Source organism: Embiotoca jacksoni, unplaced genomic scaffold, assembly GCF_022577435.1.
Source record: "Embiotoca jacksoni isolate LCO1_2020_lvr unplaced genomic scaffold, fEmbJac1.0.p SCAF_39, whole genome shotgun sequence".
Classification (NCBI taxonomy): domain Eukaryota; kingdom Metazoa; phylum Chordata; class Actinopteri; family Embiotocidae; genus Embiotoca; species Embiotoca jacksoni.
The window spans coordinates 699,793-715,000 of NW_027185391.1; the positions used below are offsets into that span (position 1 = coordinate 699,793).

The 15,208-nt window shown below is 44.8% G+C and overlaps 1 protein-coding gene across 7 annotated transcripts in view; it reads right to left on the bottom strand.

Moving 5' to 3' along the window:
* sgsm2 (small G protein signaling modulator 2) overlaps positions 1-15,208 on the bottom strand; it is a 124,111-nt gene that overhangs the window by 20,452 nt on the left and 88,451 nt on the right. For 5 of the 7 annotated variants that reach the window (XM_069166581.1, XM_069166584.1, XM_069166582.1 and 2 more), the window contains exons 4-10: positions 14,697-14,864; positions 11,172-11,239; positions 10,099-10,247; positions 9,871-10,005; positions 5,399-5,523; positions 5,209-5,276; positions 4,827-4,990 (exon numbers count right to left, since the gene is read on the bottom strand). In XM_069166581.1, coding sequence (XP_069022682.1) covers positions 4,827-4,990; positions 5,209-5,276; positions 5,399-5,523; positions 9,871-10,005; positions 10,099-10,247; positions 11,172-11,239; positions 14,697-14,864 — 877 coding nt within the window. The other 2 variants (XM_069166585.1, XM_069166586.1) reach the window with 2 other exon arrangements.

Below are 15,208 nucleotides of genomic sequence, written 5' to 3' on the forward strand. Positions count from 1 at the left end.
ACCACAGCGCGGCCGTACCCGGCTTCAGGACTGTTCGGGCGGACGGAGACGTTGTTCGGAGCGGCAAGAAGAAAGGTGGAGGGATTGCAGTCTATGTGAACGAGAGGTGGTGCAATCCCGACCACGTGTGTTTGAAGGAACGTTTCTGTAGCCCGGACATTGAACTTCTAGCCGTGGGGATGCGTCCGTATTATTTACAAAGGGAGTTCACGTCCGCCATTGTTATCGCTGTGTACGTTCCTCCATCAGCTGACGTAGAGGCAGCAGCAGACACCATCCACTCCACTGTGTCCAAACTTCAGACTAAGCATCCCGGTGCATTTCTGTTAGTTACTGGAGACTTTAACCAGTCTGGATAAAGTACTGCCAACTTTTCACCAGTATGTGAACTGCCCCACCCGGAACAATAAAACTCTGGACTTACTGTATGCTAATGCCATGGATGCATTCAGTACTACTGCCCTTCCCCCCCTTGGTAGATCAGACCACAACCTGGTCCTGCTGACCCCCAAGTATGTTCCTCTGGTGCAGAGGCAGCCTGTGACCACCAGGACTGTGAGGAGGTGGACACAGGAAGATAAAGACGCCCTGCAGGACTGCTTTGAGTCCACGGACTGGGATGTGCTGTGTGGACCACATGGGGAGGACATCAACAGCAGGACGGACTGTATCACAGAATACATTAAATTCTGTGAACACTCCACCGTACCATCCCGGACTGTAAAATGCTTCCCCAACAATAAGCCATGGATCACCAGTGACCTGAAAGTTCTTCCTAATAAGAAGAAAGCAGCTTTCAGGTCTGGAGACAGGGAGGAGCTCAGGAGAGTGCAGCGTCACCTGAAGGAGAAGATGAGGGAGTGCAAGGACTCCTACAGGAGGAAGCTGGAGGCCAAACTCCAGCAGAACAACGTGAGGGAGGTGATGACCGGTGTGAAGGAGATTACTGGGTTCAAGGGGAGAGAGAGACGACCAGGGGGAACCTGGAGAGGAACAACCAGGGAGAACCTGGAGAGGAACAACCAGGGGGAACCTGGAGAGGAACAATCAGGGAGAACCTGGAGAGGAACAACCAGGGGGAACCTGGAGAGGAACAACCAGGGGGAACCTGGAGAGGAACAATCAGGGGGAACTTAGAGAGGACCAACCAGGGGGAACCTGGAGAGGAACAACCAGGGGGAACCTGGAGAGGAACAATCAGGGGGAACCTGGAGAGGAACAACCAGGGGGAACCTGTAGAGGAACAACCAGGAGGAACCTGGAGAGGAAAAACCAGGGTCTCCCTGGAGAGGAACAATGAGCTAAACTGTTTCTTCAACAGGTTTAGTTCACCACCCTCATCTGTCTCCTCCACACCTTACACCTCCCAAACACCTCTGCTGCTTCCCCCCTTCCCCGTCTGCCCCCCCCTGGTGAACTGCATAGAGCCCTCAATCTCAAAGGGCTCTTCCTCCATCGACACCATGACCCCCCCACCCCACACACACACCCCCCTCACCCCCCTCTCTGTGACAACTGGCCAGGTTAGGAGACAGCTGGAGAGACTCCACCAGCACAAGGCTGAAGGACCTGACGGCATCAGCCCCGGGGTCCTGAAGACCTGCGCCGTCCAGCTGGCTGAGGTCCTACAACACCTCTTCAACCTGAGCCTGAAGCAGGAGGACGTCCCGGTGCTGTGGAAGACGTCCTGCCTGGTTCCAGTCCCCAAGAAGACGACTCCATCTGGCCTCAACAACTACCGACCGGTTGCCCTCACATCTCATGTGATGAAGGTGCTGGAGAGGCTGGTCTTGGCCCACCTCAGGCCGCTGGTGAAATCTTCTCTGGACCCCCTACAATTTGTGTACCAGCCTCATGTGGGAGTGGACGATGCCATCATCTACCTGCTGCAACGAGCTCAGTCTCACCTGGATGGAACCGGTGAATCTGTGAGAATCACTTTCTTTGATTTCTCCAGTGCATTTAACACCATCCAACCACTGCTGCTGAGTGAGAAGCTGCGGGTGGTGGGGGGAGGGGGTGGACACTTCCACCGTCTCCTGGATCACTGACTACCTGACAGGCAGACCACAGTTTGTCCGTCTGGGCAGTGTGCTGTCTGATACGGTGGTCAGTGGTACTGGAGCTCCACAGGGAACTGTTCTGTCTCCTTCCTGTTCACCTTCTACACCACTGACTTCCAGTACAACTCAGAGTCAAGACATCTGCAGAAGTTCTCTGATGACTGCAGTGGACGGTGTATAAGGGATGAACGGGAGGAGGAGTCAGTGGTAGGATGTATAAGGGATGGACAGGAGGAGGAGTCAGTGGACGGTGTATAAGGGATGGACGGGAGGAGGAGTCAGTGGTCGGTGTATAAGGGATGGACAGGAGGAGGAGTCAGTGGACGGTGTATAAGGGATGGACGGGAGGAGGAGTCAGTGGTCGGTGTATAAGGGATGGACAGGAGGAGGAGTCAGTGGACGGTGTATAAGGGATGGACGGGAGGAGGAGTCAGTGGTCGGTGTATAAGGGATGGACGGGAGGAGGAGTCAGTGGACGGTGTATAAGGGATGGACAGGAGGAGGAGTACAGGGCAGTAGTGGAGGACTTTGTGGAGTGGGCGGGAAGAAATCACCTCCTCCTGAACGTGGCCAAGACCAGAGAGATGGTGGTCGACTTCAGGAGGAAGACGACGGCTCCACAACCGCTGAGAGTTCTGGGAGAGGAGGTGGACATGGTTGAGGAGTACAAGTACCTGGTGTCTCCATGACAACAGACTGAACTGGAAGACCAACATCAACGCTGTCTACAAGAAGGGGATGAGTCGACTCTTTTTCTTGAGGAAACTTCGATCCTTCAATGTGTGCAGCGAGATGTTGGAGATGTTCTACCATCTGTTGTGGCCAGTGAACTGTACTTCACTGTGGTCTGCTGGGGGAGCAGCATTGGAGCCAGAGACACCAACAGACTTAACAAACTGGTTAAGAAGGCCGGCTCCATCATTGGCTGCAAACTGGACAGCCTGGAAAAGGTGGTGGAGAGGAGGACGCTGAACAAACTATTGTCCATATTGGATAATCCTGACCACCCTCTCCACCTGCTGCAGGGACAGAGGAGGACGTTCTCCAAAAGACTCCTCCAGCTCCACTGTCACAAGGACAGATACAGGAGATCATTCCAGATACAGGAGATCATTCCTGATACAGGAGATCATTCCTGATACAGGAGATCATTCCTGTCCACTGCAATAAGACTGTACAATAACTCGCCTCTGGCAAAATCCATCACACAACAATAACACTGTTGACTGTGTTTCTTGGTTGTTTGTATATAATATATATAGATATATACTTTACTGTATATTCTGTATATACTGTGCATTTTATATTTAATATTTTTTTACTGCTATTTTATTGCTTTTTATTATTCTAGTATTATCGTATTGCTTCCTGTATGCTGCTGTAGCGAAAAAATTTCCTCTTGGGGATTAATAAAGTAACTAACTACCTACCTACTACTATACTACAACTACTACTACTACTAATACTACTACTCTACTACTACTACTACTACTAATCTACTACTACTACTTCTGTACTACTACTATACTACTACTACTACTACTACTACTACTACTATACTACTACTATACTACTACTACTACTACTACTATACTACTACTATACTACTACTACTACTACTATACTACTACTTCTGTACTACTACTATACTACTACTACTACTATACTACTACTATACTACTACTACTACTCCTACTGCTACTACTACACTACTACTACTACTACTACTACTTCTGTACTACTACTATACTACTACTACTACTACTACTACTACTACTACTATACTACTACTACTACTACTACTACTACTACTACTATACTACTACTACTACTACTACTACTACTACTACTAATATACTACTATACTACTACTACTACTACTTAAACAAGCACGCAGCTGAAAGAGGCTTCTAGTGTTGGTGCCGTTGTCTCCGGCTGGTCCACGTTAATCTCCCAAGTATTCACATCTTTTACTTAAGTACAGGAAGAAACACCAGAATGAAAAAAACACTCAAGGAAAAGTGCATCAGTACTGTGAGTGAAATGTATCAAAGTAAAAGTACTCATCATTTATATATAAACTTGTATCATATTATTTCATCAGATATAAACTACTCGAATGTTTCTATAGTGACATGTACATGTGAGCAACATGTTACTGGAATGTATACTTTTGTCTAATGTATGTGTACAAGTACATATATAACTACTGATCATGTATTTTAGGTAGTACGGGTCTTGAGTATACAGACTTAGTCACTCTTCAACACTGCTTGTAGCTCCTGTCACTTCCTGGCATTTAGTTGGAGACGGTTACTATGGCAACCGTCCACCGTAGTGTTCACCAGGATGTTTAACAAGGTGCTGCCTGACTTCAAATGTTAATATTTGTCTATATTTGTAATAAGTGCCTCAACATTGCAAACTGTTTACTTTGATGCTCGTCACCGTGACTACCCGGACGGTGCGCTAAAAACAAAGTGTAGAATGATGGACACTTTCCACAATCAAGCAGAAAGGGAGGGACGTCCAACCTGAAGCCTTTTTTTTTTTTAACTTGTGCCGTTTGATGTAAATGGAAGTACTTCTGACATGTAAGAGTACTATAAGTGAGTGTACTAAGGGAAGTGACTGCTCAGCTATGATGGGCTCCACGGCTCAGTTTTAGGTCCATTATTAGTTTAAGTATGCACTGTTCCTCTCGAAGACATAACGTGTAAAAATAAGATTAATATTTTTTATAATGTTTGCTATTTTTGATACCTTGCCTTTCTGGGACCAGAGGGGCGGTTCCAGCTGACCCCGCGGTAGCAGGCCTGTTTCCAGACAGGAGAGGAAGGCCAGGAGGTGACCGCCCGGGGGGAAATGCAGGGGGGGCCGCTGGATCCCGTCCTGACTGACCAGAACCAGCGTCCCTCCACAATCAGCTGAAAAAAGAAAACATCAGGCAAGAATGAGACGGGAAGAAGTAGAAAGAAAAGTGAAGTGAGGTAGATGAAGCTAGATCTTTTGATTCTTCAAATCTATTTTAATGATGTTCGAGACATGAACTGCTGACGTGCTGTGAGGAGGTGACCAACGCAGAGCACCATGACGGAGAGGTGAGCAGCAGAGCAGCAGCGGTGAGCAGCAGCGGTGTACTCACGGCGCTGGTGACAGTGGATGCAGACGATCTGGCGCAGAGGAACGGTCAGTGCATAGTCCCAGTAGATACTGAAAAAAATGGACATGTGATGGTCAACGTAGGACGAGGAAAATAAAGCTTCAGAGGTAGCGGTTGCACTTCGAATCATTCCATGTGTAATGAAATGCTTTTTTATTCACATGTTGGCTACCTCTTCTCTAGGTCACAGTCGCCCAGCGTGCCGTTGATGAGCTGGTTGGGAGTCCACTTCAGGGTGAGGTTCTCTCCAGCCTGATGGAGCGATAAGTAGCCCCGCAAAACTTCCATGTCCTTCTTCTACCATGGAGGAAGGACGAGGAAGTGGAAGAGGAAAGACAAAATGTGAGTTTTGAGTTTTGAAGGTGTTGAGTTTGGAGCAAAAGATAAAGCGAAGAAGAATGACGCTGCACCATTGACTGAACCAACTTGATCCAAACAAGTGGCATGAGACCAGATCAATTATTTCACTCGTATTTCTTTATTTGACTTCCATATGGGCGATAACTATGACCATAACGCTTCCCATAATGCGTTGTGGCACGTAAACAGAAACTATAATGTTACCAGTCTGTTCGGTACCACTTGAGTTCATGTACATAACGAGCACCATGAAGAGGATACCCCACGAGCTATTAGCAGGTCCTTTGTGCATCATCAAGTCTGTGTGCTTATATTTAAAAGTTATAACTTCAAATAGGAGAACAATTTGCCTCACACCATAGTGTGTGTGTGTGTGTGTGTGTGTGTGTGTGTGTGTGTGTGTGTGTGTGTGTCTGTGTGTGTGTGTGTGTGTGTGTGTGTGTGTGTGTGTGTGTGTGTGTGTGTGTGTGTGTGTGTGCGTGCGCTGCATGCAAGTAAGCTTTCAAGTTGGATATTTGCCCTGATGCTGGAGCAAAAAGAGCTTCAGGGGCTCCACAGAAACACACTGAGAGCTGTGACTCTGAATAAAGATCCATTCAAACAGTTCATGACAAGACTATACAGTAAGTCAACATGGAGTTAAAGATGGAGACACACGAGCTAAAATACTCATATCACACAGCTCAAAATGTGTAAACACTGTAACACTGCAAACACTGTAACACTGTAAATACTGCAACACTGTAACACTGCAAACACTGTAAACACTGCAAACACAATAACAATGTAACACAGCTAACACTGTAAACGCTGTAACACTGTAAATACTGCAACACTGTAAACACTGCAAACACAATAACAATGTAACACAGCTAACACTGTAAACACTGTAACACTGTAAACACTGCAAACACTGTAGCACAGCAAACACTGTAACACTGTAAACACTGTAACACTGCAAACACTAACACTGCAAACACAGTAAACACTGTAACACTGCAAACACTGCAAACACAGTAAACACTGTAACACTGCAAACAATAACACTGTAACACAGTAAACATTGTAAACACTGTAACACTGAAAACACTGCAACACAGTAAACACTGTAACACTGCAAACACTGCAACACTGTAACACTACAAACACTGTAAACACTGCAAACACAATAACACTGTAACACAGCAAACACTGTGACACTGTAAACACTGTAACACTGCAAACACTGTAACACTGCAAACGCTGTAAACACTGCAACACTGCAAACACTAACACTGCAACACAGCAAACACTGTAACACTGTAAACAGTGAACAATGTAACACTACAAACACTGTAAACACTGTAACACTGCAAACACAGTAAACGCTGCAAACACTGCAAACACTGCAAACACTGTAAACACTGCAAACACTGTAACACTGTAAACACCGTAACAATGCAAACACTGTGAACACCGCTAACACTGTAAACACTGCAAACACTGTAACACAGCAAACACTGTAACACTGTGAACACTAACACAGCAACACTGCGACACTGTAAACACTGTAACACAGTAAACACTGTAACACTGCAAACATTGTAAACACTGCAAACACTGTAACACTGCAAACACTGCAAACACTGCAACACAATAAACACTGTAAACACTGCAAACACTGTAAAACAGTAAACACTGTAAACACAGTAACACTGTAACATTGCAAACACTGTAACAATGTAACATTGCAAACACTGTAACACTGAGAACACTGTAACACTGCAAATACAGTCAACGCTGTAAACACTGCAAACACTACAACCATTGCAAACATTGCAAACACTGTCACACTGTCAACACTGTAACAATACAAACACTGTAAACACTGCAAACACAATAGCACTGTAACACTACAAACACTGTAACACTGCCAACACTGCCAACACTGTAAACACTGTAACACAGCAAACACTGTAACACGGTAAACACTAACACAGCAACACTGTAACACAGTAAACACTGTAACACTGCAAACACTGTAACGCTGTAAACGCTGCAAACACAGTAATACTGCAAACACTGTAAACACTGCAAACACAGTAACACAGCAAACACTGTAACACTGTAAACACTGTAACACTGTAAACACTGCAAATACTAACAGTAAACACTGTAACACTGCAAACACCGCAAACACTGTAAACACTGTAAACATTGTAACACTGCAAACACTGTAACACTGCAAACACTAACACTGCAAACACTGCAACACTGCAAACACTGTAACACTGCAACACATTAACCACTGTAAACACTGTAACACTGCAAACACTGTAAAACAGTAAACACTGTAACATTGCAAACACTGTAACACTAACACTGTAACACTGTAAACACTGCAAACAATGTAAACACTAACACAGCAAACACTGTAACACTGCAAACACAGTAAACGCTGTAAACACTGCAAGTACTGTAAACACTGCAAACATTGTAAACACTGCAAACACTGTAACACTGTCAACACCGTAATAATGCAAACACTGTAAACACTGCAAACACAATAAAACTGCAAACGCTGTAAACACTGTAACACTGCCAACACTGTAACACAGCAAACACTGTAACACTGTAAACACGAACACAGCAACACTGCAACACTATACCACAGTAAACACTGTAACACTGCAAACACTGCAAACATTGTAAACACTGCAAACACTGTAACAATGTAAACATGGCAAACACTGTAACACTGCAAACACTAACACAGTAAACACTAACACTGCAAACATTGTAAACACTGCAAACACTGTAAACACTGTAACAGTGTGAACACTGCAAACACTGTAACACAGTAAACACCATAACACTGCAAACACCACAAACACCGCAAACACTGTACAACTGCAAACATTGTAACACAGCAACACTGCAACACTGCAAACAATGTAAACACTGTAACACATCAAACACTGTAACACTGAAAACACGGCAAACACTGTAACACTGCAAACACAGTAACACAGCAAACACTGTAACACTGTGAACACTGCAAACACTGTAACACAGTAAACACCGTAACACTGCAAACACAGTAACACAGCAAACACTGTAAATACTGTAACACTGTGAACACTGCAAACACTGTAACACAGTAAACACCGTAACACTGCAAACACCACAAACACCGCAAACACTGTAACACAGCAACACTGCAACACTGTAAACACTGCAAACAATGTAAGCACTGTAACACGTCAAACACTGTAACACTGAAAACACTGCAAACACTGTAAAAATCCAATTTTTCACCAAATGATAATTTTTCATCTTTTTAAACTCTTATAATACATGATGTAATGCCTTTTAATGTTACGATTGATGTAGTGCTCAAAGCATGTAAAAACATAGCTGTTTGTGTTTATTGTTCCTGCATTGGACAAAGTAAAAGTGCAATGAAAGACCTCCCTCCAGTAAACACACAGGAGTCTGTTACTGTTTAGAATCCAAAGACCTCACTGTCAACACATTTAACAAGTCTGTGCATAGAGTGGTGTTTTTTTTTTTTTGTTCTATTAAATATGTTGATAAGAAAAGAGACACTTCATCAGACATGCACAGATTTGACCTTTATTTAACCAGGTAATATCAATTGAGAACCAATTCTCATTTACAATGATGACCTGTCAGCACAGTCTTGAGGTGCATGTTTTTGGATGATGGGAGGAAGCCGGAGAACCCGGAGAGAACCCACGCAAGCACAGGGAGAACATGCAAACTCCTCACAGAAAGGCCCAGGACCGGATTCGAAGCCAGGACCTTTTTGCTGTGAGGCGACAGTGCTAACCACTGCACCACCGTGCCGCCCCAGATAGCGATAACAGATAGGTAGATAACTTCTGTTTTTATGTTATCATAAAACACATCGGCTTTGAGGCTTTATTAAAAATATAAAAAATAGTGACACTAGTGATTTTTTTCAGATCAGATCAGATCTCTGAACGATGACAGCACCAATCGGAGAAGATCCAGTGAGCTCGGTATGCAGTGAGACAGTCCTCTGCAGAGGGGAGTGAAATATAAATTTCACCTTTGCACGGTCTACGGTTTAGGCTCCCCAACCATTTCTTTGGACATAATAATAATAATAATAATAATAATAATAATAATAATAATAATAATAATAACAATAATTATAATAATAAAAATCCAACCAAAAATAAATCCGAGCCTGTAAGGCAGCAGAGATATTCCAGGTATGTTACAGTGTAACAGCTGAGTGAGGCGGTGCGGTCGTACCGGTTGCACCAGGACGTTGTTCTTGCCGTAGAGGAGGTGAGTTCTGGAGTTCTGGTGAAGAGACTCCACGTACTCCCTCGCTGACGCAGCAAAGCGGTCCTCTGACATGCTGCCGCTCGACTGCCTCTTACGGATCTAGAAAAGAAACCATGTTTAATGGAAACCCAATGGTCACCACACACCAACACCTCCTGAGGATCGGAGACAGACATCAGCCTCGGTACTCACCCCCAGAGCGGGCCGGCGGCCGGTGGGGACATCTTGGCCCCGGTGGGCCCCGTGGATCCGGTGGCGTTGAACCAGCTCATTGGCTGAGGGGTCGGTCCAGAAATGATCTGAAGTCTTCAGTTTGGTGTACTCCAGAGCACAGGGCCCCACTGAGAGCACACACACATACACACACACATCAAGCACACGCACACACACACACACACACACGCACGCATGCACGCACACACACGCACGCATGCACGCACGCACACGCACATGCACGCACGCACACACGCACGCACACACACTACATGTGGGGAAGTTCTCAGTTTGAATTTCACTAACTTGTGTGTAAATTTACTGAAGGTTCATCTCTTATCATTTAGGAAACATTAAAATAGTTTCTTTCTGCTCTAAATCATGATTTAGATTTTAAGATCTACAACAGTAATCAAGTGAATAAATACTAGTGTAGTCAGTAGTGTGTCTCAAACTTTTGATGTCATTGCCCTTTGCAGCATCTTGTATTATTATCATATATTTTCTATAATACCCATAATGCATTAGTTTGTATCCTCTTCTTCCAACACTTTACAACACTCAGACAAACGCTGAAACGTCTCCAGTTCACTTCGGGGAGTTAGAAGTCAGAGATGGTGACATGTGCTTCCTGTTGCAGCTATTTTAACGTGACATCATCAAGTATGGCAGTGTAGACGTTTCATTGCTTGATTTTTTTTGTGTGTGATTTTGATAAATACAGCTGGACATGAAGCGAGACGGAGGGAGAGGAGTAGATCTATGGAGAAATCATTTACAGCAGAGCTGTCTGTCTTCAGCTGCTCCTCACTCCCTCCACATCACACCTGATATCAGCTTTACTTTCTGTCTGCTGAGCTGTTTGCTTCCTGCTGCTGTCTGACTGCCTGTGTGCTGCTCTGCTCATCAGACAGACAGGTCTGCTTCTCCGAGGCTCAATTTATGCTCATTTTCATGATTGCAGTTCCTGCAGCGACCCTCTCGTTTGTTTAATAAGTGGAATATAATTTTAAATGAGTGCATGAAGCTTGACGACAGAGTGATGTACTCACCCAGCAGGGCTGCCAGGATGGGCCCGAAGACTGAGTCATGCATCAGAGCTTCCCTCTCATAGTATTTACTGCAGCCATGAACACAGAGAGGAAAGGAAACATGAAGACATGTCATCAGTTTGTAATGAGAAGTTAAAGAAACATGTCACATACTTTATCTCCCAGAAAGCCTTTCAACAGTCCAGTTTAAGATGATGTGCATCCTGGAGCCCCGCCCACAGATATCTTTAGGCTCCGTTGGGTGAATCACCATGGTAACTGCTGCTGAGCGGCTGCACTCCGAGCTAAAATGTAGACCTCTGAACACACTGGATATGATTTGACCACACTAACAGCCGCAATAATGGCTGTCATAGCTGCACATGTATTCTATTACTGAAGCCCTGATTTTTATTAAAAATGAACTTTGTTGGCACAGAGTACCAGTTCATCTGCTGAGGCAAACATTGGTGACATCATTACGACCATAAGTAATGCAAGTGTAATATCATCCATGTAACAACTTCTGTTTAAACACAACAGTGATTCATGTTCACATTTGTTGACAGACGTCTTGTATCACTGACCAAAGGTACAGAGTTGACGCAACTGTAGAAAACAGTTCTTCTCTTCTATCTCTATGCTGTCCTTTTCTCTCTCTGCTCTCTTCTCACCCCAACCGGTCGAGGCAGATGCTCCGCCCACCTCTGAGTCTGGTTCTGTTAACAGATGCTCCTCCCACCTCTGAGTCTGGTTCTGTTAACAGATGCTCCGCCCACCTCTGATCCTGGTTCTGTTAACAGATGCTCCGCCCACCTCTGAGTCTGGTTCTGTTAGCAGATGCTCCTCCCACCTCTGAGTCTGGTTCTGTTAGCAGATGCTCCTCCCACCTCTGATCCTGGTTCTGTTAACAGATGCTCCGCCCACCTCTGAGTCTGGTTCTGTTAGCAGATGCTCCTCCCACCTCTGAGTCTGGTTCTGTTAACAGATGCTCCGCCCACCTCTGAGTCTGGTTCTGTTAACAGATGCTCCTCCCACCTCTGATCCTGGTTCTGTTAACAGATGCTCCGCCCACCTCTGAGCCTGGTTCTGTTAACAGATGCTCCGCCCACCTCTGATCCTGGTTCTGTTAACAGATGCTCCGCCCACCTCTGATCCTGGTTCTGTCGGAGGTTTCTTCCTGTTAAAGGGAGTTTTTCTTCCCTCTGTTGGAGGTTTTTCTCCCTTAAAGAGGAGTTTTTTTTCCCTCCTAGCTAATGTGGGAATTGTTGAATTGTTGAATTGTTGAATTGTTGGTTTCTCTGTATAATGTTGTAAAGTTCTGCTGTAAAGACTTTAATGTGTTAAGTGCCATGAAAAAACCTGTGTTGTGATTTGGTGCTGTATAAATAAAGTTGAATTGAATTGAATTGAATCAGCGCTGATATCCTGTTGGTCCGACCCACTGAGAGTCTGACTCCACATTTCCTCTGAAGGAGTGCCAGGCACCAGGTCATATTCACAAAGACTCATCGGACTAAAAGTTCCTCCCGGTGGCTTTAACAAGAAAATTCTTAGATTTGTGATGTTTTCTAAGAATTTTCCCTAAAAGTTGAGAGTAGATCCTTGTAAAGATAAAAGTTCTTCATAAACATGTTCACAGAGCTCCTAATGAGATAAAGGGGGCGGATCAGAGAGGAAGACTTTAAGAGGAAGAAGAGTTTCTTCATCAGAGCGGAAAACTGCTGACGTCCAGCGAGCTCAGAGAAATATAGTTGAGACTGAATGAGGTTGAGGAACGTGTCCAGATTGTCTGCAGGATGTTTGTGGAGGATCAGAGACGTCTCTTCTCCCACCAACAACACATGAAAGTGATGAAGATGTTTGCTGCACTTCATTTAACTTCCACTGGAGGTCACTGTCCATTCTGTCCCTTTATCACCAAGAGGGCATTTTTTTCAATCAACCAATCACATCGTTTAAAAGGATGCGTCACCTAGCAACGGGGTGGACCACACCTCCTCACTGAGATCAGGGTTTCTGTCCTTTCCTGGATCAGAGTTCCTGACAAGAAGTCTTCAGGCCGTCAGGAGCTCTGAGAGGATTCCAAGAATCTTTGTGAAGACGAGGCCGAAACGTCAGCAGCTCTTTAACGTCCTGTAAGTTGGATGTTTGAGATTAGATCAGCTCATCCTGGAAACGCCCTGCTCGCTCAGGTCTTTACAGCATTTCTGTCTGCATCAAACAAGTTGACATGTAAAAGATCCCCGACCTCAACATGGGTTCTGATTAAATATAATCAACATTACTCACTCATTACGTTTTGGCTCATCAGTTACTGCACTCGTATCTTTTATTAATAGGTGACTAAAAAGCACCAAAATGTGAGTGAATTATTTATGGTCCATCTAATGAACATGCTGAATGTTCCCACGTGTGTTTGGAGGCTGAACGCTGCATCATACTGAAGGTCTGAGCGTTACAGTGACTTCAGCTGGGATCTGCTGCCTCGTCAATAAACTGGAGCTGAAGGCTGAAACGTGTTTGAAAAGTTTACTGTCACACTAAGGTGAATATTTTAGGAACAACTTTGCTGTGTTTTGAGATGACTGTGATAGATATGTGATGTCGGAGTGTGTCGTTAAACCCAGTGAATTTGCTGAGAGTAACGACCGTGGTTAAGATGCCAGTTAGCCGTTACATGTAGTAAAGCTGGGTTGTGAATGTAATTTTGTGTAACTTTGAGAAATGATTTAATATACATGTACGTATTTTCATGTTACTTAAAATGTTACAGCTTTCAGTGTTTAGAAATGAGTTTCACCATAAAATGTTGTTTAGAGTTACTTTTATATTGCTGTTCAGCTGCCACCAACCGCCATGTTGTGCTTTTTGCCAACGGAGTACGAGTTGTTGTGAATCTGGTATTTTTGAAAGTCATACATTTTATTTGAGTAACAGAAATGATATTATTTATTTTTTTTAATGACTCTTTTAATGGCTCTCCATCTAACAGCTGGGTTCTTCATCTAACAGCTGGGCTCTCCATCTAACAGGTGGGTTCTCCATCTAACAGGTGGGCTCTCCATCTAACAGCTGGGTTCTCCATCTAACAGGTGGGTTCTCCATCGAACAGCTGGGTTCTCCATCTAACAGGTGGGCTCTCCATCTAACAGCTGGGTTCTCCATCTAACAGGTCGGTTCTCCATCTAACAGGTGGGTTCTCCATCTAACAGCTGGGTTCTCCATCTAACAGCTGGGTTCTCCATCTTACATTACATTACATTTAGCTGACGCTTTTTTATCCAAAGCGACTTACAACACACCGATGGTTCACCATCGGGAGCAACTTAGGGTTCAGTGTCTTGCTCAAGGACACTTAGGCATGTGGACAGGAGGAGCTGGGGATCGAACCACCAACCTTCTATCAGCTGGGTTCTCCATCTAACAGCTGGGTTGTCTGTGAGCTGCAGGTCTGATGATCAGTGTGAGGACAGGAGAGGAGAGGAACACATGGACAGGTTCTTCAGAGTTGAGTCCCTTCAGAGCAAGGAATCAAACCCTCACCTGGAGTTGTCCACCATGTACTGCACGATCTTGTCCAGAACCTTCTCGAAGAGAGCCGTGCGGACCCAGATGTGTTTGATGGCCTGGGCTGAGAGGGGCTGAGGGGGCCGGCAGGTGGTGGAGGAGGCCTGTCTCCTCAGAGGCTCGTGGCCAACGCTCTGGGTCCTCCTGCAGGGCACAAAGTACAGAGCACCGCCGTGAGGAACCACACAGGACTCGCACACTGACATCAGCATCACACCCGACACGTTGGTTTTAGTGTTTCCACCTGAAATAAATCATTTGTAGCTCTACAACTTTAAACATAACAGAACAAATTGATAAAGACCGTTAGAAAACATGAAGTTGAATAGTGAGCAAGCAGTGGAACGAGTAGGTCAGGTACTGTTAAAACACACGCTTCACTATAGAGTCAGCTGATGTCCAACACCAGAGGGAGCCTGTCACAGCTTAGGTTTACTGTTAATGGAAAAGTTGAAGCATATTTGAGTGGAATTGAGCTTCTTGATGTA